Source organism: Gobius niger (assembly GCF_951799975.1).
Source record: "Gobius niger genome assembly, chromosome: 5".
Taxonomy (NCBI): Eukaryota; Metazoa; Chordata; class Actinopteri; order Gobiiformes; family Gobiidae; genus Gobius; species Gobius niger.
The window spans coordinates 24,901,877-24,924,902 of NC_136856.1; the positions used below are offsets into that span (position 1 = coordinate 24,901,877).

At 41.7% G+C, this 23,026-nt stretch overlaps 1 protein-coding gene across 2 annotated transcripts in view; it reads right to left on the bottom strand.

Annotated features, from left to right (window-relative positions):
- Window positions 1–2,319: 2,319 nt before the first annotated feature.
- fat4 (FAT atypical cadherin 4) overlaps window positions 2,320–23,026 on the bottom strand; it is a 135,020-nt gene continuing 114,313 nt past the window's right edge. Inside the window, exons 10-17 of one of the 2 annotated variants that reach the window (XM_079557213.1) lie at window positions 22,341–22,445; window positions 21,529–21,836; window positions 14,323–14,408; window positions 12,046–12,225; window positions 11,384–11,508; window positions 9,472–9,689; window positions 6,494–6,755; window positions 2,320–5,014 (exon numbers count right to left, since the gene is read on the bottom strand). In XM_079557213.1, the coding sequence (XP_079413339.1) occupies window positions 3,114–5,014; window positions 6,494–6,755; window positions 9,472–9,689; window positions 11,384–11,508; window positions 12,046–12,225; window positions 14,323–14,408; window positions 21,529–21,836; window positions 22,341–22,445 (3,185 nt within the window). In that variant the 3' untranslated portion in view covers window positions 2,320–3,113. The remainder of the gene's footprint in view (window positions 5,015–6,493; window positions 6,756–9,471; window positions 9,690–11,383; window positions 11,509–12,045; window positions 12,226–14,322; window positions 14,409–21,528; window positions 21,837–22,340; window positions 22,446–23,026) is intronic. The other variant, XM_079557214.1, reaches the window with a different exon arrangement.

Below are 23,026 nucleotides of genomic sequence, written 5' to 3' on the forward strand. Positions count from 1 at the left end.
TAAACAAGGAAAGGAAACCATTAAGTCACTATTCAACATGTGCAAAGCCTGTTCAAAGTTGTAGTATGCTCGCCTGCTACATACATTACGGCAGACATACTGGTACAACCATTTCTTTTCTCGGCTGATCTTCGACCTTCAAGAGCAAACACAGATGATGACTTTTGTGCATGGCTTTTCGCAATGACAACCCCAATCATCCTGTGACTGGCAATTAGCCTCCCTACTGCTGTAATTGTGTCATTACTTGCACAAATAGCTTACTGTGCACGGAAATAGCATGCATGGGGGTATCCAGTGGAGCAGTCAGAAATAACATGCTTGGTGTTTTCTTTAGGGAGACGCTCCATATTGTAACAAGCTATGTTCACACTTAGGAATAGGTGGCGATTAATCCTTAAACACATCCTTAGCCACGTTGGTCCAGGAACTGTCTGGATGACTTCCAAAAACAGCAATTGAAGAGAATCAGGAGACAGATTCATGTCAGTCGTTGTGAGTGTTTTACATTTTACTGGTGTAGAAACAGGGTGGCCTTTGTTTTTATGTTGGTACAAACGGGTATCAATCACAGAATAATGCTCCGTGTTAAATCAATCTACACACTACTCTTTTCTGGTGAAACATACTTCTGCTAAATAGAGCTAACCAAGTGTCTGTCTGTATGTATGTTTTGCTCATGAGACATCACAATGTTTTAAAGAGAAGTAAGTCATGGGCCTATTCATATTTGGTTATTTCAATCACCTATAAAGTTGGCCACTGCCCGTTTATTAGCACCAATTCTTCAGATCTTGAGCCCCGAGCCTGGTCAGTCGTACGTAGATGGATGCTGGCGTTCACGTTGTTGTGAAGGCCTTGCACGGTCAAACTTGGGCGCCTCAATGCTTTGCCATTTTGCTGTTTTCTTTGTTTGTTTGTTTTTTTGCATTAAATAAGTAGACGTAATGAAAGGAACCTACTTCAGAGTCTTTCTTGCGCATTGAGATCCTATGAATGAAAATAGCTACTTTTAAGGTTCGTCTATACATTAGGGAGTCCCAATCCTGCCAAAGCTTCACAGGGGGTCCCCAGAGCCTCTGACAAAAAAAAAAAAAAGTTCAGTCTAGGTTGACGGAATGTTAATGAAGGCCTGGTATATTAGCATGTTTAATAATGCTAAATGTGCTTGAGTATCTTCAAAACAACAGATACAAAAGACTTAAAATTTCCGTACAATACAGTTTGTCATATAGAAGAAAGGATCGTGGGGTTGCTGATTTGGTAAAAATGGGTGTCCACAAGTGAATAAGACTGTGAACCACTGGCCACCATGAATGAGCATTATCCTCATTACTATTCAGGAGAACAGCGTAACTGTGTTTACCCAGATCCATGGTGTGTCACTCTTCGCCGGGTTCATTGCTCCTTGGGTTTTCTCTGGTGGCCTCGCTACCCGCACAGTGATGGCAAAGGTAAGCATGTTGCACACCAATTCACTGGTTTAGCGGAAAAAAAAGAAGTTCTGTTCAGTAACCCAGTTGTAAATACTTATAGAAAGAAGTTAAGGTGTTTTGCTTGGCTGTGACCTGGGAAACATGCAGGTTTTATTTTTATTTTTTAGGGTAAGTACAACCACCAAAAAAAAACCACTTACTTAAAGCAGTACCAAGTACCTTGTGCAAGTTGCGATTTTTTAACTTATTAATTGTACGTGAGAGTAAATACTACGCTGACAGAAAAGACAAGGGGAGAGAGGGGTGTTGTACATCCAATTACACTGGAAATAATTGTTTTCACTCAAACTTGGCTGTAAATACAGTTTAAGTGGCGCTAGCCCACAGTTAGCTTCTTCTTCCTGATTCCATTGGCGTGTATTGGTTGCTCTGGTCCGGTGACAGTCAAGTTACAAATGTGGCTTTCTGGCCCCCCAATCATCCCATTAACACATGTATTACCCCCAGAGGGACTGCAAAACGGATTTATTATGGTTAACAAGTTACTTAGTATTGCTTTAAGCAGTAACATGCAGAAACATGTAGGCTATAAGAATGAATTATTTCACTCATAATTTTCTTCAAACTTTATTGTGCTCTGTTCCAAATGTAATTATTTTGCTCCAAACTCACCCAATAGATGAATAAATGTTCAAACATTGTGATTTTCTTCAATGAAATCATGAATAGCATTATTAAATAAATACTTTTTTATTCTGTTATTGGCTTTTTACAAGTACAAAGCATACAGCATGTTATAGTTTTATCAAAAGTGGAAAATACTGATGTTACATATGTAACAAATGTAAAAAATAAGTTTTCCATCTTACTTTCCCCGAAAGTAAGAACATACATTTCAGCATATGAAAATATCCATAAAAACATAGCTTAAGTTTAAGTTAATAAACAGTACAAAAATGTAGAACCCATACATGTCAAAGTAACAGACAATAACATCAACAAATGACAAATGATTTCTTCATCAATAAAAACAAAATGTACACGTCATGTTTTAGTTGGGATCATGTTTACAAGATTTATACAATGATATTATTGCCCAAAAAACTTGGCTGGTCAGAAATTGCATTTCAGCGACAAAAAACATCACCCCTCATTAAACCTGATCTGCTCCATGTAGGCCAGAAATCCTCAAATGTCTTAAGGCATGCTAAGTCCACATTCTTGGACAGTTTAGCCAGTCTTTGTGAAAAACGTACTGTACCACTGACAAGACACTCTAAAACACTTGCCTCTTTTTGCACCAGAGAATTCATTTGACCAAAAAGCGGTTTCTTTTTTATTTTGGAAAGAAAAGGCATTATTGTTAATACTGCACAAATGATTCAACATGAATAGAGCTTTGCACTAAATTGAATTCAGTCAAATTTAAGTTTTCAACACACTGGTAAGAGGCCTCAGTGGACAAATGCACAACAACCACAACATACTGTACTGGTAAACGATTCCAAGGACATTGTTGACAATCCTTGCCATGGAAAATGTGTCTGCCTTACTGCATAAGAAGTCGTCTAGTGTGAATCATGTAAAAAATAGTCCAATGTTCTCAAAATTCTTTTTTTATTACAGTCTTTTGAAATGAGAACATCACCATACCCTACAGCTCCTTAATAAATAGTCTCATACATATTGCTCAGCTTCCCCTTCGTTTAGGATCGTCACTGAGCCATCCCCACTGTTCATTTCAATGTCTTTTGCTGCAGCATTTTCAGGCAGCAGAGCTAAGTCCTTGAACACGTCAACGTAATGTCCAAAGCCTGGGCCCCAGTTTAGAAGATTGTCCCAGTTGAAGCCCCCCGCCTGTGGGCCCAGTTTGTGCGGGAGGGTGTGGTGTCCCTCTGTGGGGGGCATCTGGGGAATGCCTGGCCCGCCTTCTGCTCTGCGGCTGGAATAGCGCCGTTGCTTAAGTCTGCCACCATAGTCCTCATCATCGGCATCGGACTCATTGACCTGTGAGAGCTTGGGCACTCGGGAGCTGTAGGACACAGGCTTCTCCCGATCGTACTCCATCTCTGAGCAGGTGAAGGAGTCGTGAGAGTCGCTCTCAGAGGAGGATTCTGGCGCAGGAATCCCATCTGCCGGGTTACGTACCCTGGACAGAGGCCTGCGGCAGTCGTCCTCAGAGCTGGAGCGGCCGTGGTCAGCACTACAAATGCTGGGGTTACGTGGCCGCGGAGTGTTGAGGCGCTCTACCTCCTCGATGGACAGGCCCACAGGAGGTCCTGTCTCCAGAGGGATCTGCTCAATCGGCTGCTTGAGCCGACTGCCTGGTCGGGACGTATGTCCATGCCCTGCCATGGTCTGTGGACTCTTACTGCGGCGGCCCAGCCTGGTGGCATAGTTGAACATGGGAGGAGGAGGATCGTTGTGCAGATCCAAGGGACTGCCCTCACGTCTGCACAGATTGAGCTCTCTGGTGGGAGTGTTGCGGTAGAAGGAGGAGGGTTTGTTGAAAGGGGCTGGGGAGTGCCTGGACAAAGGGTTGGGTGTGGGACAGGCAGAGTGAGAGTGACTCAGAGGAGTGGACCTGAGGGCCTGGGTGTACTGGGGCTGGTAGGTGTAGCTGGTGGCTCCCAAAGGCAGAGGAGACTGCCGGGCGAAACCCAGGGGGCTATGTCTCTGAATGGAGAATTTAGGTGTGTGGCTGCGGAACTGTTTGTAGTGCTGGATGATGTCAGCGTCCGATGGAGCGATGCTGCTGGCATTGTCAATGTCATAATGCTCAATGTCTGGTTCAGGGCCATTGCAGGGCGCACAGGGGGCACTGGGAACAGTCTCATTGTTATGAGGAATATCTGTCTCATCATAGATCAGGTACGGGTTCTCCCTCTCAATAATGTCGGGTTTGGGGTTGCCTTCAGGCTGTTTTCGTACCGTCATGTCATCACCGTATGGCGGGATGTTGTCTGGATCATCAAAGGCCACATTCTCACTGCCCTTCTTCTTCTTTTTCTTCTTCTCCTTGGGTTTCTTGTCCTTGGGCTCTTTTGGCACTTTTGTCTTGTTGCGGTCCTTGCAGTGGTTGCACAGAATGAGACTAAGAACCACTAAGGCCAGGACAGTGGCACAGCTGCCAACAATGGCTGGCACTGCCCAAATGGGCAAGACCATGGACTCTGTGGTAGGGCTGGGACTGCATACAAAGCCTCCATTGTTGGCTGTTTTGCAGACAGTTCCTTGTGGGCATTGGACCCCAAGGCAAGCCACTAAGGTCTCACATGTCTGCCCTGTGTAGAACTCGGAGCAGAGGCAGGTGAATCCAGATCGGGAGTCCGGCACACAGCTCCCCTGGTTCTGGCAGGGGTTAGAGGCACAGTCACCAGGAGAGACACACTGGAATGTGTACCACTGGTTTACACACATCAGGCCGTCCCAGCATGGACTGCTCTCACAGAGGTTCGGACCTCTGCAGCCAATCTTCACTGACGAACTGGTCTTAGTCAGGCTCACAAGGCTGTGCTCTCCAGTAAAAGGTAGGCTTTCCCCATTGTACTTCACATAAGACAAGCAGCCATCAAAACCTGTGGAGAAGAGAAAAAATACAAAGCTTTAGACAATAGTAAAGATCTTTTTTGAAAATAGTATAATAGGGGTTGTCAGGTTGACTGTAAACCTTAGCTGACTTCAAAATATCAGGAATTCAACTCCATAATCATTAGAGAAGATGGGATTTCCTCAATAAAATAAGAAATGTTAATGTAATTATCAATGTTCCATTGATTATTACATGGTATTAGAACTTGAATACATCTGTGTTGCATAAAAGTGCACTAAGTGCATGTCTAGCTCAATGACTTGCTGTGTTTATATCCTAACATCTTGCCCCATTGTAAATACTGTATAATATAATCTTATTGAATTTATCTCAGGGCAGATCAAATCCATTTGTGTCTTTTCATTAACTCATGAAAAGTGAGTACACACACAGAAGGACACACTCTGAGGTAAGGTCTGTTCTGCTGCTGCTGCTGCTGCTGCTGCAGATGTTCGTGCACAATGTTTGTTTTGAAATATGCCTCAATCCCTGTTTCGAGAAGGCCAACAAATCATCCAAATAGCCAATTTGACCATATTAGTACATAATAGGTTAGCGTTACCTCCCCTTGGATTCTGAAATTTACTATGTTGCATGTTTGGAATCTGCTCTCACTGTACAAAGAGGAATGTCTGTAAGCTACTCATTTGTGGTTCAATCTTTTATATCCCACAAAAGTAAAAAGAACATTATCAAGAGAGGAAGACAGGAAAGACAATGATGGCACTGTTATGTTGTATACCTATATATGGATAGCAGATTTTGCAGCAACCTTCTAATTCACTTTGATGAAAAATAAAGCGAATGCCCGATCTAAAAGAGTGCAGGCCTTTAGGCCTTTAGGACCTCATACATGTGCAGTGGATCTGCTCAGTATGTGAAAGGCATTTCCATGAATTGTCAAAACTCTAATTTACTGAGTGGAGGAGGCAGAAACTAGAGGTTGAAATATCCACCAAGAAAAACAAAACAAAACATGGGATTTGAATTTAGGTCAACACATAAGCCAAACCTAGAAGATACATTTGAAATTTTGAGCAAGAGGCAGTTTTAAAGAAAAATAAAGAGAGGCATAAATATTCTTTTACAAACAAGCACTGTTTTCCTATGGAGTGTTTTTTGAAAGTATTTCAAACCTGAGGACAGCACCTATAGATCTTCATGGGACACTTAAACCACCGGATCAAAGACATAGTTAACTCAAGGTCGATGGTTCAAAAGACATAGCACATTCCAATGGTATATTTATGAATTTTAGAGAATGCATTTTTTTTTTAACTTGTGAGCTATATTTTATAATTGATTTTAGTAGTTGTCTCCATTTCTCCTACCACTAAAACATGTACAATAGGTTCCCCAATAATAATAAAATAAAAAGATTCAGGAATCTCAATGGCAGTCATTTGAAAACCCCTTTGCATAAATGTATGAAAACATGGCCAAATTTACTCCAGTGTGCTCTCACCTGCAGCAGTTTTCTGCTGGGCCGGTCCGGGTGGGATTCCCCCAAGTGAGAAAGTGAGTACGCTGAGTCCTCCAAACTCCTGCGTGGTGTGTTGAATGAGTCTGGGCTGACCACTGTCCACCTGCAGCATGGTGGCCGAGCCATTCTTCAGCAGCCGCAGGGAGTGCCACTGGCCATCGGACACCACCGCATCCGGAATGGTCCTTTCCACTTTCCCCACGAGCCCGGCATCCGAGATGTAGTGGATGTTGCCATTTCTTAGCTGTTGGAAGGAATATAAGATACCAGTGAGTTTTTAGAGTTCCTTGATCTGTTACTGCAACTTAACACTGAACTAACTTGTAACCTTTATTTGTTTCGGCTTCACAATGCAATGATCTGTCAGTGAATGTGGAAAAACAAAACAGGCCCTAAAACGGAACCTTGTTGGACCCCAAAAACATTAAGATTTTAATTAATAATTCACACTGCGTCAAAAATTTTAACACTGGCAAGAGTAAACAATTGTTTTCCTCTTATTATTGTCCATCTGGAATGAAAAAAGTTGGGAATTGCATTGAAACCGATCCAACATATTGGGAGAGTATTTTGATTGTGAATTGGAAGTTCATAAATATATGAATTTGAATTAAACTCAACATCATCCTCAATGCCTTTTTTTTATAAAGTGATTTAAAGTGAAAATGAAGCTGGCACATTATACAGCAAAAGTCCATTACTTAAGCACCAAGACATGTGACTACTCTACTATGCACAGTCAACATAAACTTGGATGCTAGATCAATGCAATGAAATTTAATGTTGCATCCATCATGAGCGATGAGAGGAAGTCTTCTTTCAGTCCCCACAAAACTACAACCACAGGGCCTTCACAATCCGCTGTTGAGGTCAGGAGATTGAAAACAAAAATGCGGCTGACGTCCATAAATCTCTCCCCCCAGCGGGACACGTGGCAATTCATCATGTCCTCGCAACTTGTGTTTAGCAATAATGATTCAGCCAGATCAGAATAGTACAACCAACAAATTCGGAAACCAACGAATCAGGAGAAACGCCCACGGAAGAAAGCTCTTTGCGCAAAATAAAAAGGGACTGAGAGCGTCTTAAAAAGAAATTAATCAAGCCCTGTTTGGCATGGACAACAAATTTGAAGGCGTATGTTAATCGCATATGCGCACTCCACACTTGAATGGAAAAGAGATCCCGCTTCCGTGCCTTTTAAAAGACCCCGAAATCAGCAGTTGATAAGTTGCTTCCGGATGAATTGATTTAGAATGGGAAAAACGGGAAGCACCCCCCCTCAAGCCAAAGAATACGGAACACGTAAACCTGGAGAAACAATCAATGGCTTTATCTATTAAACATCTTGCATTTAATACCGCAGTATATAACCTTCTGCCTGTAAACGTATGTACAAGGACTGCATGTATTCCCTGGGCTACTCTACTTTTTCACTTTCATTGCACTTGTGATATCTTGCTGGAAAGTGGCGGGAGCCGGGGTGGTGATTTGATGAGCGCCCGCGGTTGCCGAGAGCCGGGAGATGGAATCATAAGAGTAGGGGGAGGAAGCGCGTCTGATAGCAAACAGGGAAGAAAAAGTTTGTGGGTTCGCGGCAATGATGATGGAGGGCCTAAAAGGGAAGATGCAAAGAGAATGAATGAGCACTCAGGCCTATTTGGGAAGCAGGATAGAGGGAGAGGAAACATAGGGGAGCGGGACTAAAGGATGAAAAAGAAGAAGGAAAAAAAAGGTTTACAGTAGATGCAGTGCGGTGCTAGCGGTGGTTGGAAGATTATACACAGATATATGGATATGTTTGCGCAGATTACATACAAACAAAATGGAAAGCAACCTCGCGGATCCAAACACTGAGGGGCTTTCACTGCCTGTTTACCGTACATGTGTATGTTTTCACTGTGTTTGCTCACATATGGCCATAACTGTAAATGATTTTGGTGACAATGTGTCATCTGGAGGCCATATTTGGAGCTCTATGGTTCTGCATTCTGAAATGAGTAAAAGCTGTTTCTGTGCAGTTGCTGATTAGTAATCAAGAAGGCAATTATACTTAGCTTCCAAAACATACAGTATGACCCGAACAGAATGTGCCCTATAGGAAATGCTTTTGTGGATGTTAGTGAGAGTGTAAATACATTTTTTTATATAACATTATGTTTTTCTTCCACCTGGTTTGTAACTTGACATCTAGGTAAAGTATATGGGTTTTTTAACTTGAGAACGTTTCATCTCTTTCTTTTTCTCACTCACTCTGAGAAATCAGGCTGCGGATTTTGAGACCCAAGTGAACACAATGGTTATTTTAATGAGTGAACAAATGGGCAACAAAGAACTAGATGTTGCTTGTCTTCAGGAGAAGCCAGAGTTTAAAAAAAACAGCTTGTTTACTGAGATTGTTCAGGGCAGAATGAAGAGGCCTAGTCCAATTGACGACTTTGAACACCTTTACTACAATGGGATATTCCGAGATGACTGAAAGATTACACATGTGTTTTTATGCAATCATGAACTTTCTTTCCATTCATATTCTTCAACTTAAGGCTTGTAGAAAATGTATGTAGAATGTAGAAACAGGACCTTTATCATACGTTTGATAATATTGCATCTATGGAATCTTTTACAATGACTTCATGTTAACCACAAAGAACCAGTCACCCATTCACTCTTTCATTTATACACCAATGTACACAGACACTGGAGGCAAGTAAGGTGAAGTGTCTTGCCCAAGGACCCAACCACAGTGTGCATCTGCGGAAATTGGGATTCAAACCAGTGACCTTCCGATCACGAGACGATCCACTCCACCAACTGCACCACCGTCGCCCCGAAAGTGGAATTCCATGTCAAAATAATATGGCCGAACGTGGGAACAACCTTTGAATCTGAGTTTGCAGGCACATGTAAGTCTATTATCTTAGGTGATCCATTGTGAGATCAATCAAATCTTATCTTGTTACCTTGACGGTGGTGTAGTTGCTGCTCTCCTGCACGTGCAGCAGAGTGCCGCTCTTGCTTCGAGTCCTGAACTTGACCTCTAGGCTGCTGGGGCGGATGGGCTCAGGAGTCACGGCCTGTAGAGCCTGCCTCAGCAGGACGTCCCGCTTAGGGCCCTGTTTCAGAGCGTAGTCCAGACGGCCCGTCCCATCCAGCGACAGGGCAGTGTCTGGGGTGATATCTGCACAGGATGATGAAGGTGGACAAGGACATTTAAAATTCAGACTTTTTGACAAAAAAAAGAGAACGTGGAAATTCAAGGAGGTGTGAACAAAAATGATGTTTAATAAAAAATATTTATCCATTTCTGTAGTAAAAGCCATTTTGAAGTTGGAAGTTCCTATCTCTTTTTCTCTCTTTTTCCCATTGCGTCGAAACACATGACAGAGTAAAAATGTGTTCTTTTTATTACAGCTATAACAGCAATCTTTTTGGCTGAAAGCTGAATCGCGCTTTTCCCACCAGTCGCAGTGTTTCTTGTGAGAGCCGCGCTCGTTCCCACAGAGAAAATGAAGGCTGAGAGACAAATGTGGTCACAATAAAAGCGCTGCATCTGACACAGTAGCTGAAGCTCTCTGGAAGTTTTGAAGTACATTAACCGTCTCTGAAGTCGGCACATTTTTTATATTTAAACACACAAAGGCTTTGATATTGCAGCGGTGTGTCCTATATTGAGCAACGTGCTGCTGTTTGATGACTCATGAGAGAGTATTATCATAAATAATCACGGTAGAATATTCCTTCGTAAGTGCCGTTTCAGCAAAGACAACACTTCAAAGGCGCAGACTTGGGCTGAAAGATGGTTTGGAAGTGAAACTGAAGTCACAATGTGAATGGATGCGCTTTGCAAATTGCAAAATCTGCAATTGTTTGATATACAAAGTAACTCTCCCTTTTTAATGCTTATTTTAAAAGGTTTTGTCCACTAGCAAGCCAAAGATTTCCTGGGGGGAAAAACAACAACTTTGTGGCATGTCAGCCAATTTCCCACACTTATTCATTCACAAATATTGACATGTTTGCTATCCACGAGTTGCGCAAATGTCTTATATATATATTACACAATATCTCTACATTAGTAGCTCCTACAGGCTCCACACTTTCCCGATCTGAATTTAATATTTGGAAGGTGTTTTTTTTTTTAAAATATCCAACAGCCTGAATTATTTAGTGTTGCACTGCAAAAAACAAAGCAAAATTTTAATTGGATCAATTAGAAATAGCTTACTCAAAAACTATGCCCACGGTGTCCAAAATCCCCTCAGAAAAATAACATCTCAACAAAACAAAACCATCAATTTAAACCTGTCTCTATTCATTGTTTTAGATGTCATTGCTGAATATATAGGCACATTGTATGAACAAAATGCCTTTTTTTTTTAAACATACAATGACAGAAAACTTGTAATACACTCATATTTACAGTTACGCTCATAAGTTTACATACCCTAGCGGATTTTTTGGCGGACAGTTTCTGTTGCCATCATGAAAGTTGTAAATGGCTTCACACAAGCACCAACCATGAGTGAAAAAAGTTATTGTTTTATCATTTATTTTCTTTGAAAGATCCAAAACATTAAAAAAAAATGTGTCAGGGTATGTGCATTTATAAGCACAACTGTGTCAGTAGTAATCTACACCAGGGGTTTCAAATTGATATTCACAATTTGCTGACAGTTCCTCCCCTTAAAGCTGCTCATAAACAAGTTTAAAGTTTAATGAATACTCTCAACAAAAGTGCATTCTTACTTTATCCACTCTTGACCCATTCAAATGTCATACACCGGTGTTCAAAATGAGCACTGTGATCTGATTCTCGACTTCCCAAATACAACGGTACATTTACAAAATCACCCAGACGTAGCACAGACTTACATTTCTCACAGTATTTGCCAGTGAATCCGTCCACACATTGGCACTGCTGCCAGGACCAGTGATCCAAACAGGTGCCCCCGTGTCGGCAGGGATTCGCTGTACAGGCTCCTTCAAGTCTCGGACATCTACAGACAACATACAAAGACAAAATACGACGGTTTGACAAGTCAGACACAGCCAGGGGGGTCCAAGCAAAAGGAGAGTAAACGGCAGATGAGTTGTGATTTCTTTTTGCGCTGTACTGCAATAGAAAAAGGCCATAAAGGACTCAAGAGAATTAGCATATTAAAAGATCTGTCCTCGCTTCACCAAGACAGAAAAAACAGAACAAATTCTGGTCTCTCTCAAAGAAATCTGTCATCTATATACAAAGAAAAACATCTTTTGAAAAGGGGTTTTGAGAGTGTGAACAAATGCTCCTGAATGAGAGGGGAGAAGGTCGCAGGGGACAGACATATGGGGTGTATAGTGAGCAGATATGGGGGTCAAATGCACCAGAGCGGTACAGTAAGGGTATGGTATTAATTGGTCTGTACATTGGGGTGCCAAATACACGGGTCACAAACATGGCATTGACCCACTGTGCCACCTTCTCCCCAACACAACTCATCGCATACTTCCCATTACAAATCAAAATGTCGAGAAAGATCTGTGGGTCTGACCTGTCCAGTATACCCCGCGATGCCAGCGCCTGACTGGGCTCCAGCGGGCGCCCATTGACGGCGAACTCCATGATGCAGCCCACAAAGTCATGTGATGCGACTTGACCCCGGCGATGAAGGATGGGCTCTATGGAGCGGACCCCTCCCACGGAGAGCCTGTTTGGCTGCACATCGAGAATCCTGCAGAACACGCACAACCATGAAGCCAGTCACATAAAAACATCAGGTGAGCAATGGTGGTGCTGCTGTTTTTTCTCCTATGTTTAGTCATTTGAACAGAATATCCACGTCAAGAAGAGTTTTTTTGTTTGTTAAAGGCTTCCAAAAAGACCCTACAATAGAGGTAGGTGACGTAATGCCTGTGGGACAAATCTGGCCATCCAGCATTAAACCTCTCCCCCCAAAGATGATTCAGAGAAACATTATTACAGTCACCTGTTAAAGTGCTCTAAAAGCGAAACTACTGAGAGTTTTGTTAAAATGTATTTGCAGAACACCCTATAAGGCCTTCGTATGATGTTCAAAGAAAGTAGTGCTTTACTTTGGGCCACAATCGGGACATTTGCCCCTTGGTGTTTTGATAATTAAAAACATTGTCCCTCCATCGCGTAGACATGCTTCCCTTGCTTTACAAGGTCTCAGAAAAATTAGCCAAGTCTCTCTCAAATAAATAATTATTTTGGGTTATGCAGTGGTATGATATGGTCAGTTTATGGACTGACTATGGTAAATTGTCAGGATACTTCTGAGCTTAGAAAGGAAGTTGGAGAATTTCTCTTGAAGCTATTGATAATTTGCAAAATAAATATTAAAATTGTGCCACAATGTGAACTACTCTGTATAAAACTCTGGCCTTGTCAGTACTTTTCATTTCATTTTGTTTTTATGTTTTCATTTTCATTTTACATTAACATCTGCTCTCTTTAGGAACATGGAAAAAGTAAGTGCTTGTGTAAATACTACTTTTTTTAAACAATGTTCTAATCAATAGATTATCAAATAGAATGTGTTTCATTATCCACACATAGAATATTGATTTATTTTGAGCGCTATACTCTACTAACTTCCCATAAAAACGACCAAACACCAGAAGCAAGTCGCCATAATGTAAACGTCGGTCTAGTTCCGGTTATCATCATCGGAGCCCGTTGCAAATCAACACATCATCTCCATAGCGGTATTCACACGCCGCCACGCTTACATACGAGGACATTATGGGTCACCGGGTTTCACTGCAGCGCGGTCCCGGGACCCTTGCAAAATAAACGGTCCAGACCTCAGCGGGACCTACCCTCATCTGCCAAATCAATCTCCCATTCTCGCTATCGCACACGCAGCTCAGGTTTTCCCCCCGTAAGGACGGACTCTGGCTCCTCTAAGTGTAGAAGCAGCCAGCTCGGGCTAATTAAATGAGCGTTTACATGATATATATATATTTACAACAGATGACTTCATTGCCGTTCTAGGTCACGGGCGTCATCATGGGGAAAGTATGTAAGAAGGTGTCCAATTTAAGGCAATTAGCTTCATACAGACACTTAGAGGAAAATGGCGTAAAAAAAATGATTTGAGCAGAAATGGACAACCCAGATGGCAGATGTGTTAAGTGTGTTCAACCTGTGGCATGTTTTGGACAGGAGACCGGGTATTCCTGAGCTAATGGAAGTTTAGTGCATCCCTGCCACGATAGAGGAGCAGTCAGTTGGCATTGTGTGGAGTTTTACTTAGGAATTGAACGGGATGGAATTGGACTTTCGCAAAAGGCATTGTAGAGACTCTATTCATCAAGTCAGGCAAGTGGGTTTTAAATAATACTTTTGACAGAGTAGTTGAAAGAAGGAAGTCATTCCACTCTACAGATATAAAACCCGATATAAAACAAAAATGGCTTTTAATACTTGCAAATCTTGTGCATCAGCAGCAGCAGAGAAAAAAACACACACATGAGTCTGTTGTAACGGACAGTAGTTGCCCACAAGGATGACTGTTCATTTTTCGACTGCTGTGACACAAAGAAATCTCCCACATGAAAGCAAAGTGCCCCATGCCTGTCAAATTTGCCCTGACGCACTTCAAAGCACGAAGCAACCATAATTTTGGAGTGCCGATGATATTTTCCTGGAAAACATCAAACATAAAGCGTATACACTCTGGCTCGCAGACTTCGCTGTCTGTATCATGTTTCTATTATTTTACCAAAGGGAGATGAAAACGTCCATTTGTTATCGTTGAGTGGAAATGCAAACGCAGATTTTCGCTTGTGTTTCTTGCTCTTACCAGTCGGTGTGCACTGCCACGTTGCTCACAGCACAGTAGCCGGGCTCCTGGTCATCGCCGCACAGGTCCACAGTCAAGGAGGCAGCCTGGCGGGAAGAAGAACAAGTGTCAGGCCTGTGCATGGACTGAGATAGATAGACCTAAAAATATCAATTGAGATCTCAAGGCAAAGATTTCCAGATTGTGAGTTCCATCATTCAGAAGCATAGAAGGAAAATGCATTGTTCACCATATTTAGTCCGTACTCTGGGAACTCACAGGCCTGGGTCTATCCGTCAATCTACTGGTGACTGTCTATTTGAACATTGCACTTGTTTGGACATTACTTTGGTTATTTGTTTCCACTGTTTATACAAAGACAACTTGATTTGATTTGACTTCACCAGAGGAGGCCCGCACTGCAAAAAACAAATTATCTAGATTTGTTTAAATGTCATAGATTATTTCTCTTGTTCTGAGATGTTTCTGACTCGTTTTAATACATTACATCTTTATTTCAGGTAATTTTCTTCGCCAATGGGGCAAGAATAAAAGTCTTCTTCATCTATTGGCAGTTTTACTTTTTTATTTCAAGCGAGATTATATTAGAACTAGTCTGAATTGTCATCAAAGGGTCAGATCAGGAAAAGAGCTCAAAACAAGATACATTTCCTCAAATCAAGTCATTTAAGCCAATGCTTGATATTTACTTTTTTGTAGTGCAGGGGCTCAAACTGGATTGGGGGTAACAGATTTTGCAGACTATAAGTCATACCAGCCAAAAAATGCATAATGAAGAGGAAAAAAACATATATAAGTCGCTCCGGAGTATAAGTCACACCAGCCTTGGCAACTACCTGGGCCTGGAGGCCTAACTGCACAAGCCTCTACCGGCAGCACGTTGTTCAAGCACTCATTTGCAAACTCATTCCTCTAGCTGTGGCCATCGAGCTTTTAGCCCGGCATTAGCTTTTGTTTTGTTTTCATTGCAGTACATCCGCTTTTCTCCAGTCCCTCACAATTTTCTCGCCCACACCACACTTTTTGTCTGCTGCTAGATTATTGTCTTTTAAATCTTCAGTGGTACAGTAATGAACAAACTTGTGAAATTCTATATTTTGATATATATAAGTCGCACCTAAGTATAAGTCGCACCCCCAGCCAAATTATGAAAAAAAAAGTGCTACTTATAGTCTGGAAAATACGGTACACTTCGGAGCTTGACCATTATGAGATAATATGACTATAACTATCAAAGAACCTTTAATATCTATTATTTGGGTAATTAGAAGCCAGTGCAACCATCTTAATCCAGGAGCAATATGGTGATAGATAAATTCAAGCAATCGAGCTTCCAATATGTCCTAATGCAACACCATTTGAAACGTTGGCCACTAACAACTATGGACATTGCAAGACGTATCAGTCATACCCTACAAGCTTCACGACTACATTAGGTGATGTTGTGAACCGTGCATTTGCAGAGTCATGTCGAGATGTTTCTCTCGAAAACATGAGAGAAACATCTCGACATGAGATGTTATGCTTCAACTCACGTATTGCTGCACTATAGTAATTCCAAAATGTGAACCCTGCCACAACTATTGATGAACAGGAAGCTTTGACACGCTAACATTGACATTACATTCAAGTGACTAAAGGTGCATGTACGCTGAACGGAGACAAAAAGCTGCCTGTAAATTCAAAGCCCATAGCATGAACACATGATCATCATATCTCGTATCGTCTCATAGCCAGGTCAGTGTACGCTACCAGGCAACTCCTGACCTCCTCCAAACAGTCGGTGATTGTTCGGGGAGTGGATTCTGTCTAAACTGTGGCTGGAGCACTGGGCTGCAGGGTTTGTCTGTTGTGGTGGAGGTGAATCACCAGTCTATCAGTCAGACCGTGGGACGCTCTTTGATCCAAAGTGTCACATGTGGAGTTTTCACTTGCCTTCATCCATTGCTTACAAGACCGGGGTTAAAGATTCCCAGTTTCTCAGCTGGTTTGGGTGAGGTGATTGTGTTGGTGTATTGTGTGGTCTATATAGTGGGATTTGAGTCACTTGCACGTCTGGGGAGAAGAAGTAGGTGGAAGATACCGAATGTGCCGCTGGTGTTTTCTTTCTTACTTCTTCCTACTTTGCATAAATGTTACCACTGCAATGACTGACAACAATAGATATTTACAAAAATCAATATTTACATTTGTTAATAGAAGATGAAACCATGCTCTTCTACAGTTGGAATTTCTCACATTTCTGCCTAAATTGGTCATAAAATGTGGTCCAATCTTTATTAAAATCATAAGAATGATTTGGCTTGCGAAAGAGCACTTGGATGCTCCACAGCACTACTGGCATAATATACTGTGGACTGATTAACTCAAAGTTGAATAGTCTGGGAGGAACAATGGAACAGTACATCAACATCAAAACCCTATCCCCACTGTGAAGCATAGTGCAGGTGCTATTATCGGATTATTATATAATAGAACACTTAATTCACAAATGTATCACGATATTTTGCAGAAACACCTGAGACATTCACAACATGCATGGAATAAGTAAGTGAACCCTTGTATTAAATAGCTGGCGCATCCCTCTTTTGCAGCAATAACTGCTTCTTTGTAGTTGCAGATTAGACGCTCACAACGATCAGGATGAATCTTGGACCATTCCTCTTACAAAACTGCTGCAGTTCAACGAGATTCAGGAGTGTACTCACTTTTTGTTATGTTATGTTATGTTATGGCCAATACAATGTAAATGTTTGGATGGTATTAGTTTAAGAAGACACTGTTTACTCATTCTTCTGATTTTAATAAAGATCAGACCACATTTTATGATCAATTTAGGCAGAAATGTGAGAAACAGTGTATTCACTTTTTCCTCCCACTGTATATTACACTACACTTTATTTACATCTTTAGGGTAGCCTCAAACATACAACTCTACACTAAAATTATTTATAGATGCTGTGTGTACATAGTGAGGCCAACTTCACCTTTCAAAACTTCTATCCCCCGATTCCCCTTTGTGAAACTTCAATGCAACAAGCTCCTATTAAGTTCGTCATGACTTCATCAACATGCCATGCGTAAACTCCGGATCAAAGTATCCGCAAATTGGCATGCTGCGTAATTATTTTCATCTTTACATCTCTGCGGCCGATAGAAAGTTGGAGTTAAAATCCCATATACTTGAGTAAACATTTCCTATCTGCTTTTAATGGCGGCAAAGCTTTTGCCCAGATGTTCGGCTCGCTCTGCGTCTCTCTGCGCTCGAGGAGGAAATGACACTGCAAGCATCAGAAAAAGAATGGGCTGGTGAGGAAACTGGCCAGAAAAGTGCGTGAACGCGTTGAAAAAGCGAGCGGGGCCAATCACGCTCCACCTCTCTCCCGTGTTAAGTAAACACAGACCACACGGGCCTCGGTCTCCCAGCACAAATCATCCTGCGGAGCATGACCCTGCCACACATGCGCCGTTAGTCACAGCTAGGCGCACACGTACAGTATACTCTTTGACTGTGACTTGTGCATAGACACTTAGTTAAAACATGTGAAATACGGAGTGGCGCAGGCCTTCCAGAGACCTCATGTTGCAATCTGTCTTCTAGCGTTGCAGGACACATATGGTTAAAACTAGGGGTCTATTCACACCTGGTGTTTGTAAGTGTCCTCCGGAGTCCGCACTAAATCTGTTCACACCTTTGAGCTCCACTTGCAAAACAACACTGTTTTAGACATGTGCAGAGGATGTTGTTTGCAATCATCATTTCATTCGTTTCCAAATGCTTCTATTAGTTTAAAGAACGATGTTTGACTATTTCTCATCAAGTCTCTCGCTTGAATGAGAAAAAGGAAGCCTGTGTACTCAGATTGTCTTTTGTTTTTCTTTTGACAATTATAAAGGTTAACACATTTTCTCCAGTTCGACTTTAACCAAATCTGAAATCTTGTAAAATAGCGACAAAAACGAGACGTAAATGAGGATGAAAACACGGCACAAAAAACACATCTTAAGTGTGAAGTCATCAAGAAGTCCAACCCGGAGGCCCCAATACACACTAATAGAATCACAAAGAAGAAGCAAACAGGCTAATGGACAAAGCTAGCTGCGGGTAACACCACTAAACAGTATTTACAGCCAAGTTTGAGTGAAAAAAAAAAATCTCCATTATGTAATTGGACATAGTTTAGTTTAGTTTTAGTTTAGTTTATTTCTTATTTGGTGTCTTGCACCCAAAGGTGCCCAGCCCGCATGGGCTTATAAGACACAAAAATGCAGGCAGACGTCGGAAAAACATTAAACAAAGAGTGTCCTCTTCCTCGTAAGCCAAGCACTTAACAAAAACTTAGACAAATGAAATGGCTTATACTTGAACAAGAACTTAAGCCTTTCCTCATCGGAGATTTCAAACAAATGTACAGCAACATCATACAGTTTACAAAATAATTGCCTTCTCGGTTCATGATACAAAGGACAATAAAACACAAAATGTAATTCATTTTCAATATCATTTAACTGACACAAACAACAAGTCCGCTCCTCCTCTGACATACAATATCCCTCCCTTTGTCTTTTCTTTCAGAGTAAAAAAACCTAAAATGCTATGACACCTGCAGTGGCGCTTATGGCCTCTAGGGGCATGAGTTACTTAGTACTGCTTTAAGTGCAAATATGAAACCTACAGCACCATAGGAGTAGCCAGTTTCTTTGCTTTTATATTGTGGCTGCTAACACAGCGCTTTATATCTCTGCTCATTGGCATTAATAGGGCAGATGGTTATTTTATTTAAAAACAAAAACAAACAAGAAGCATAAACAATTACACAGCTCAATATCCCGATTAAACACAAAAGGACAAGGGAGGTTTGAACTGATATCATTCCAGTCACATTACGGCTTTGTGACACCGAAACCGCATAAAAAGTTCGAAACACATGAACACTTTTCTAACCGCTTTTTCCATAATCAAGAGAATTCCCTCAACTGTCAAATATAATACCATGGTTCTGAATACACGTTTTTGAAGTAAACCATTCAAGATGAGTACCGAGTGTTACACTAAAACAGCTAATGCTCAGACAAATGTGCAGAAAGCATCCACTGGCAGGACAATGCTTTCTAAAGTGGTTCGGGAGAGCTATGTTATGAATTGTCTTTCTTTCTACAAACTACAGTCCATTAGTTTTGTTTTGGATTCCATTCCACTAAGAGCAGGATATCATTTGACTAAATATTCTCAACCTTTGTGGTTTACTTAATGGCACTAACTCTGATTATGCTTCAGTCACAGCCCCTGTAGAGCCCAGCGCTTGGAATAAGCAGTCCCTAGGTTTTGTAAAGTCAGTTGTCAGGTTCACTTCGCACTGGCTATGAGAATTTTCAGGCAATACAACAGGTTTTCCACACATGTTCAAGAGTCTTTAACATGGTCACCTTCTAATGATATTCTAAAGGCAAAAAAAAGGCTTATGATTCTCTGTGTGCCGTTTCCCTTTCCACCCCGTCACTCCAACTCAGACCCAACCCTAAACTGACAATTTAACGATTTTACCAGCTTCCTATGAAATTCCCCGTGCACTGTGGGAAATGACAGATTTGAAGTCCAGCAGGAGTAGCTCTGTTATAGAGGGCCTGACAAAGCTTGGGTGAATTTTCCCCCCTTTTCCTCTGCCACGGCACTGCTGGCAGTGAGGAGCCTCTCACTCAGTGCACCAGACACAGAACTTCAACCTTCAGGGCCATTTTGGATCCTCGTATTGTAAATCACAACGAGCAATAAAATATAATTACAAACCTTGAAACCATACGCAGGGCTCCCCGTGGTTAGGGAGCGCTTAATTGTCATCCGATGGTGCAAAATAGAATATTTGGATGCGACTCCAGCATGACTGCTATTGTACGGAGCAAAGAGCGTTTCTCAGATTTTCCTCTCTGGTTTGGAGGTAGATAAGGTTGCAAAAAGGTCATGATAGAAGCTTAAAGCTTTCGAGTAGGAATGTGAAAACCATCAACCCTCATGTAAATAGGCGTTGACAATTTTAATGAAGATGCATTGTAAAGCAATCAAGTCATCATGTCTAAGGGGGAAGGAAGGGAGTCTAATTAGTTTAGAGCTTTTTACTTGGCATACGAATCCACAGCTCCTAAGGCTATTCTGACACAAGTGCAGCAGCACCAGTTTCTGCCAACAGATCACTCTGATCACCACCAACACTCACATCAGTCACGAAAACAACCAACGATCAAAGCTTGTGGAACATAATGGTTACTCAGCTTTACCAAACTGCAATGAGGCTAAATCTGTCTGTAAATAGTTTTGACATACTTAAAACAAATATCTTCTTTAATTAATAGGAAATCAAATAACCTCACAAGACAGGTTGCTTTTAAAGCAGAACTAAGTAACTCATGCCCCTAGGGGCCATAAGTGCCACTGCAGATGTCGTAGCTTGTTGCATTTTTTTACTCATTAATTTTCCGTGAGAGTAAACACTACGCTGACAGAAAAGACAAAGGGAGAGAGGGTATTGTACATCCAATTACACCAATCCATCCATCTTCTTCCACTTGTCCGTTTCCAGGTCATGGAAATCACATTGCACCAGCCCCTTATGGCTCCTCCTGCAGGTAGTGGGTCCACGGGAGGACGGCCTCACGATTAAACGGGTCTGTTTGTCTCTCATAAGGGGCTTCTGAACCACTCTTTGTCTAACCCGTCACCTAGGACCTGTTTGCCATTGGAGGAAGCCCCCAACAACATAGCTCCTAGGATTATGGGGTGCTGAATCCCCTCAACCACGTTAAGGTGGCAGTTCCAGGAGGGAGGTTCCAATTACACAATGGAGATTTTTTTTTTTCCACTCAAACCTGGCAGTAAATACTGTTTAAGTGGCGCTAGCCCGCAGTTAGCTTTGCCCGTTAGCCTGTTAGCTGCTTCTTCGTGATTCCACTAGTGTGTGTTGGGGCCTCCGACCCAGTGCAGGAAAGCTGCAAGTGTGGTTTTCTGGCCAGAGACACCGGGGGAGATGAAATACCCCCCAATCATCCCATTAACACTTGTATTGCCCCCAGAGCGACCATGAGAAGGATTCATTAAGGTAAACAAGTTACTTAGTACTACTTTGAGTTATTCCTGATTCACGAAAATATATATTTGATGTTCACACTAGGCCCCCCAGTAAATTCTCTGTACCAGTTTATACTGAAACTTACCATGCCCGCTCTCCTGGCGATGACTGTGTGGAATTGTCCGTCTGAAACTTTTATCATTGTCATCAGCTTGTACGTTCCACTTCCCAGGTTGAACGAGAAGCGCATCCTCTCCTCGAAGATCTCCAGCGCGAGGAACTCGGCCTTATCTCCCGTCTGGTTGTCGTGGTTGTACATGAGCAGTGCGTTGCCACTCAGAGTGGCAAACTTGATATAAATGTAGTTATTGTTGGGATCCAAAGATGGGAACTCCATGTAAGAAAGCTCCTCAAATCCGTAGCTGTTGAGTTCACAGTGTTTGCCGAACACCCCTGGGGACAGAAATAGGATTTAGCGTGAAGTGATTTGCGGCTTAAAGTTTGACCAAAATGTTGATTGGGGGACCTCTATTTGCAAAAACTAAACCTAAACCCTTGTAACCTCTATGGATGTGCAACAATCTGGACAATTTACACTGCTTACCTTTAGAAAGAGATCAATGATTCATTTAGCTACAGGATTAAAAATGCTTTGTGATAAAACGCTACATGCTAGCTTACATTTTCTTACAAAGATACTATCACTACATGCTGCTATCTTCACAAAGTTCCACACGTCGTTCCGCCTTTTTTTCTGAAAACCATGACGGCAGCCTAACAAAGCATGACAAATGAAGACACAAAATGGAATTCCACTCTGCACATTTGCTGGAGAAATCATGAGCTAATCACGAAATAACTGTCTTCATGTCTGACTTTCTCCATCTTGATTCCCAATTTAACGTGTCTACCTAACATTATAACCTAATATAACACACTTTTTCCACTAATACTTACCAAATGGACAATGACAGTAATATCCATCCACACGGTTCTGACAGGAGCCGCCATTAAAACATGGGTTACATTCACAGTGATTGATGATGGAGTCGCACATTTTGCCTGGATTCACAAAACAACGCAAATTAAAATGAATGAGGTGGCAGACAACACAAGAAATTCCTGAGGGAAACTTATTTCACTTTTCCCACAGGCTTTCCACCACTGCACAGATGTGAAACGGCAGGAACATTCTCCAAGAAAATGGCCCCAGATTTGTATTGACTCCTTAACAAGCGTAAAATATGGAAAGATATAATTTCATGTGATGCTTTTGTAGACATCCAATAATCATGGTTTTGTTAAATTATTCTGTTTTCATATTAAAACATATGTCCAGGATGACCTCATTTGAGTCAAAACAACATCTTGAAACTTTCTTTGGAAAATGAAATGATCTCACACTACTGGCAGGATGCTCCGAATAATCAGGATAGGGCCATTTTCTGGAGTGCAGAAAGACAAACAACTGCAATGTACATAGGCAAACATGGAAATGATTTTTGCAAACCCACACTTAAGATGGTTGACACTAATGATGATGATAACAAAACAATAGTCTTTTTTGCAGACAGTTCAATAGTATGGACTTGTCAATGAAGTGCTGTAGATATATTTCAGGTTGTAAATCCCAAGACAAGTTT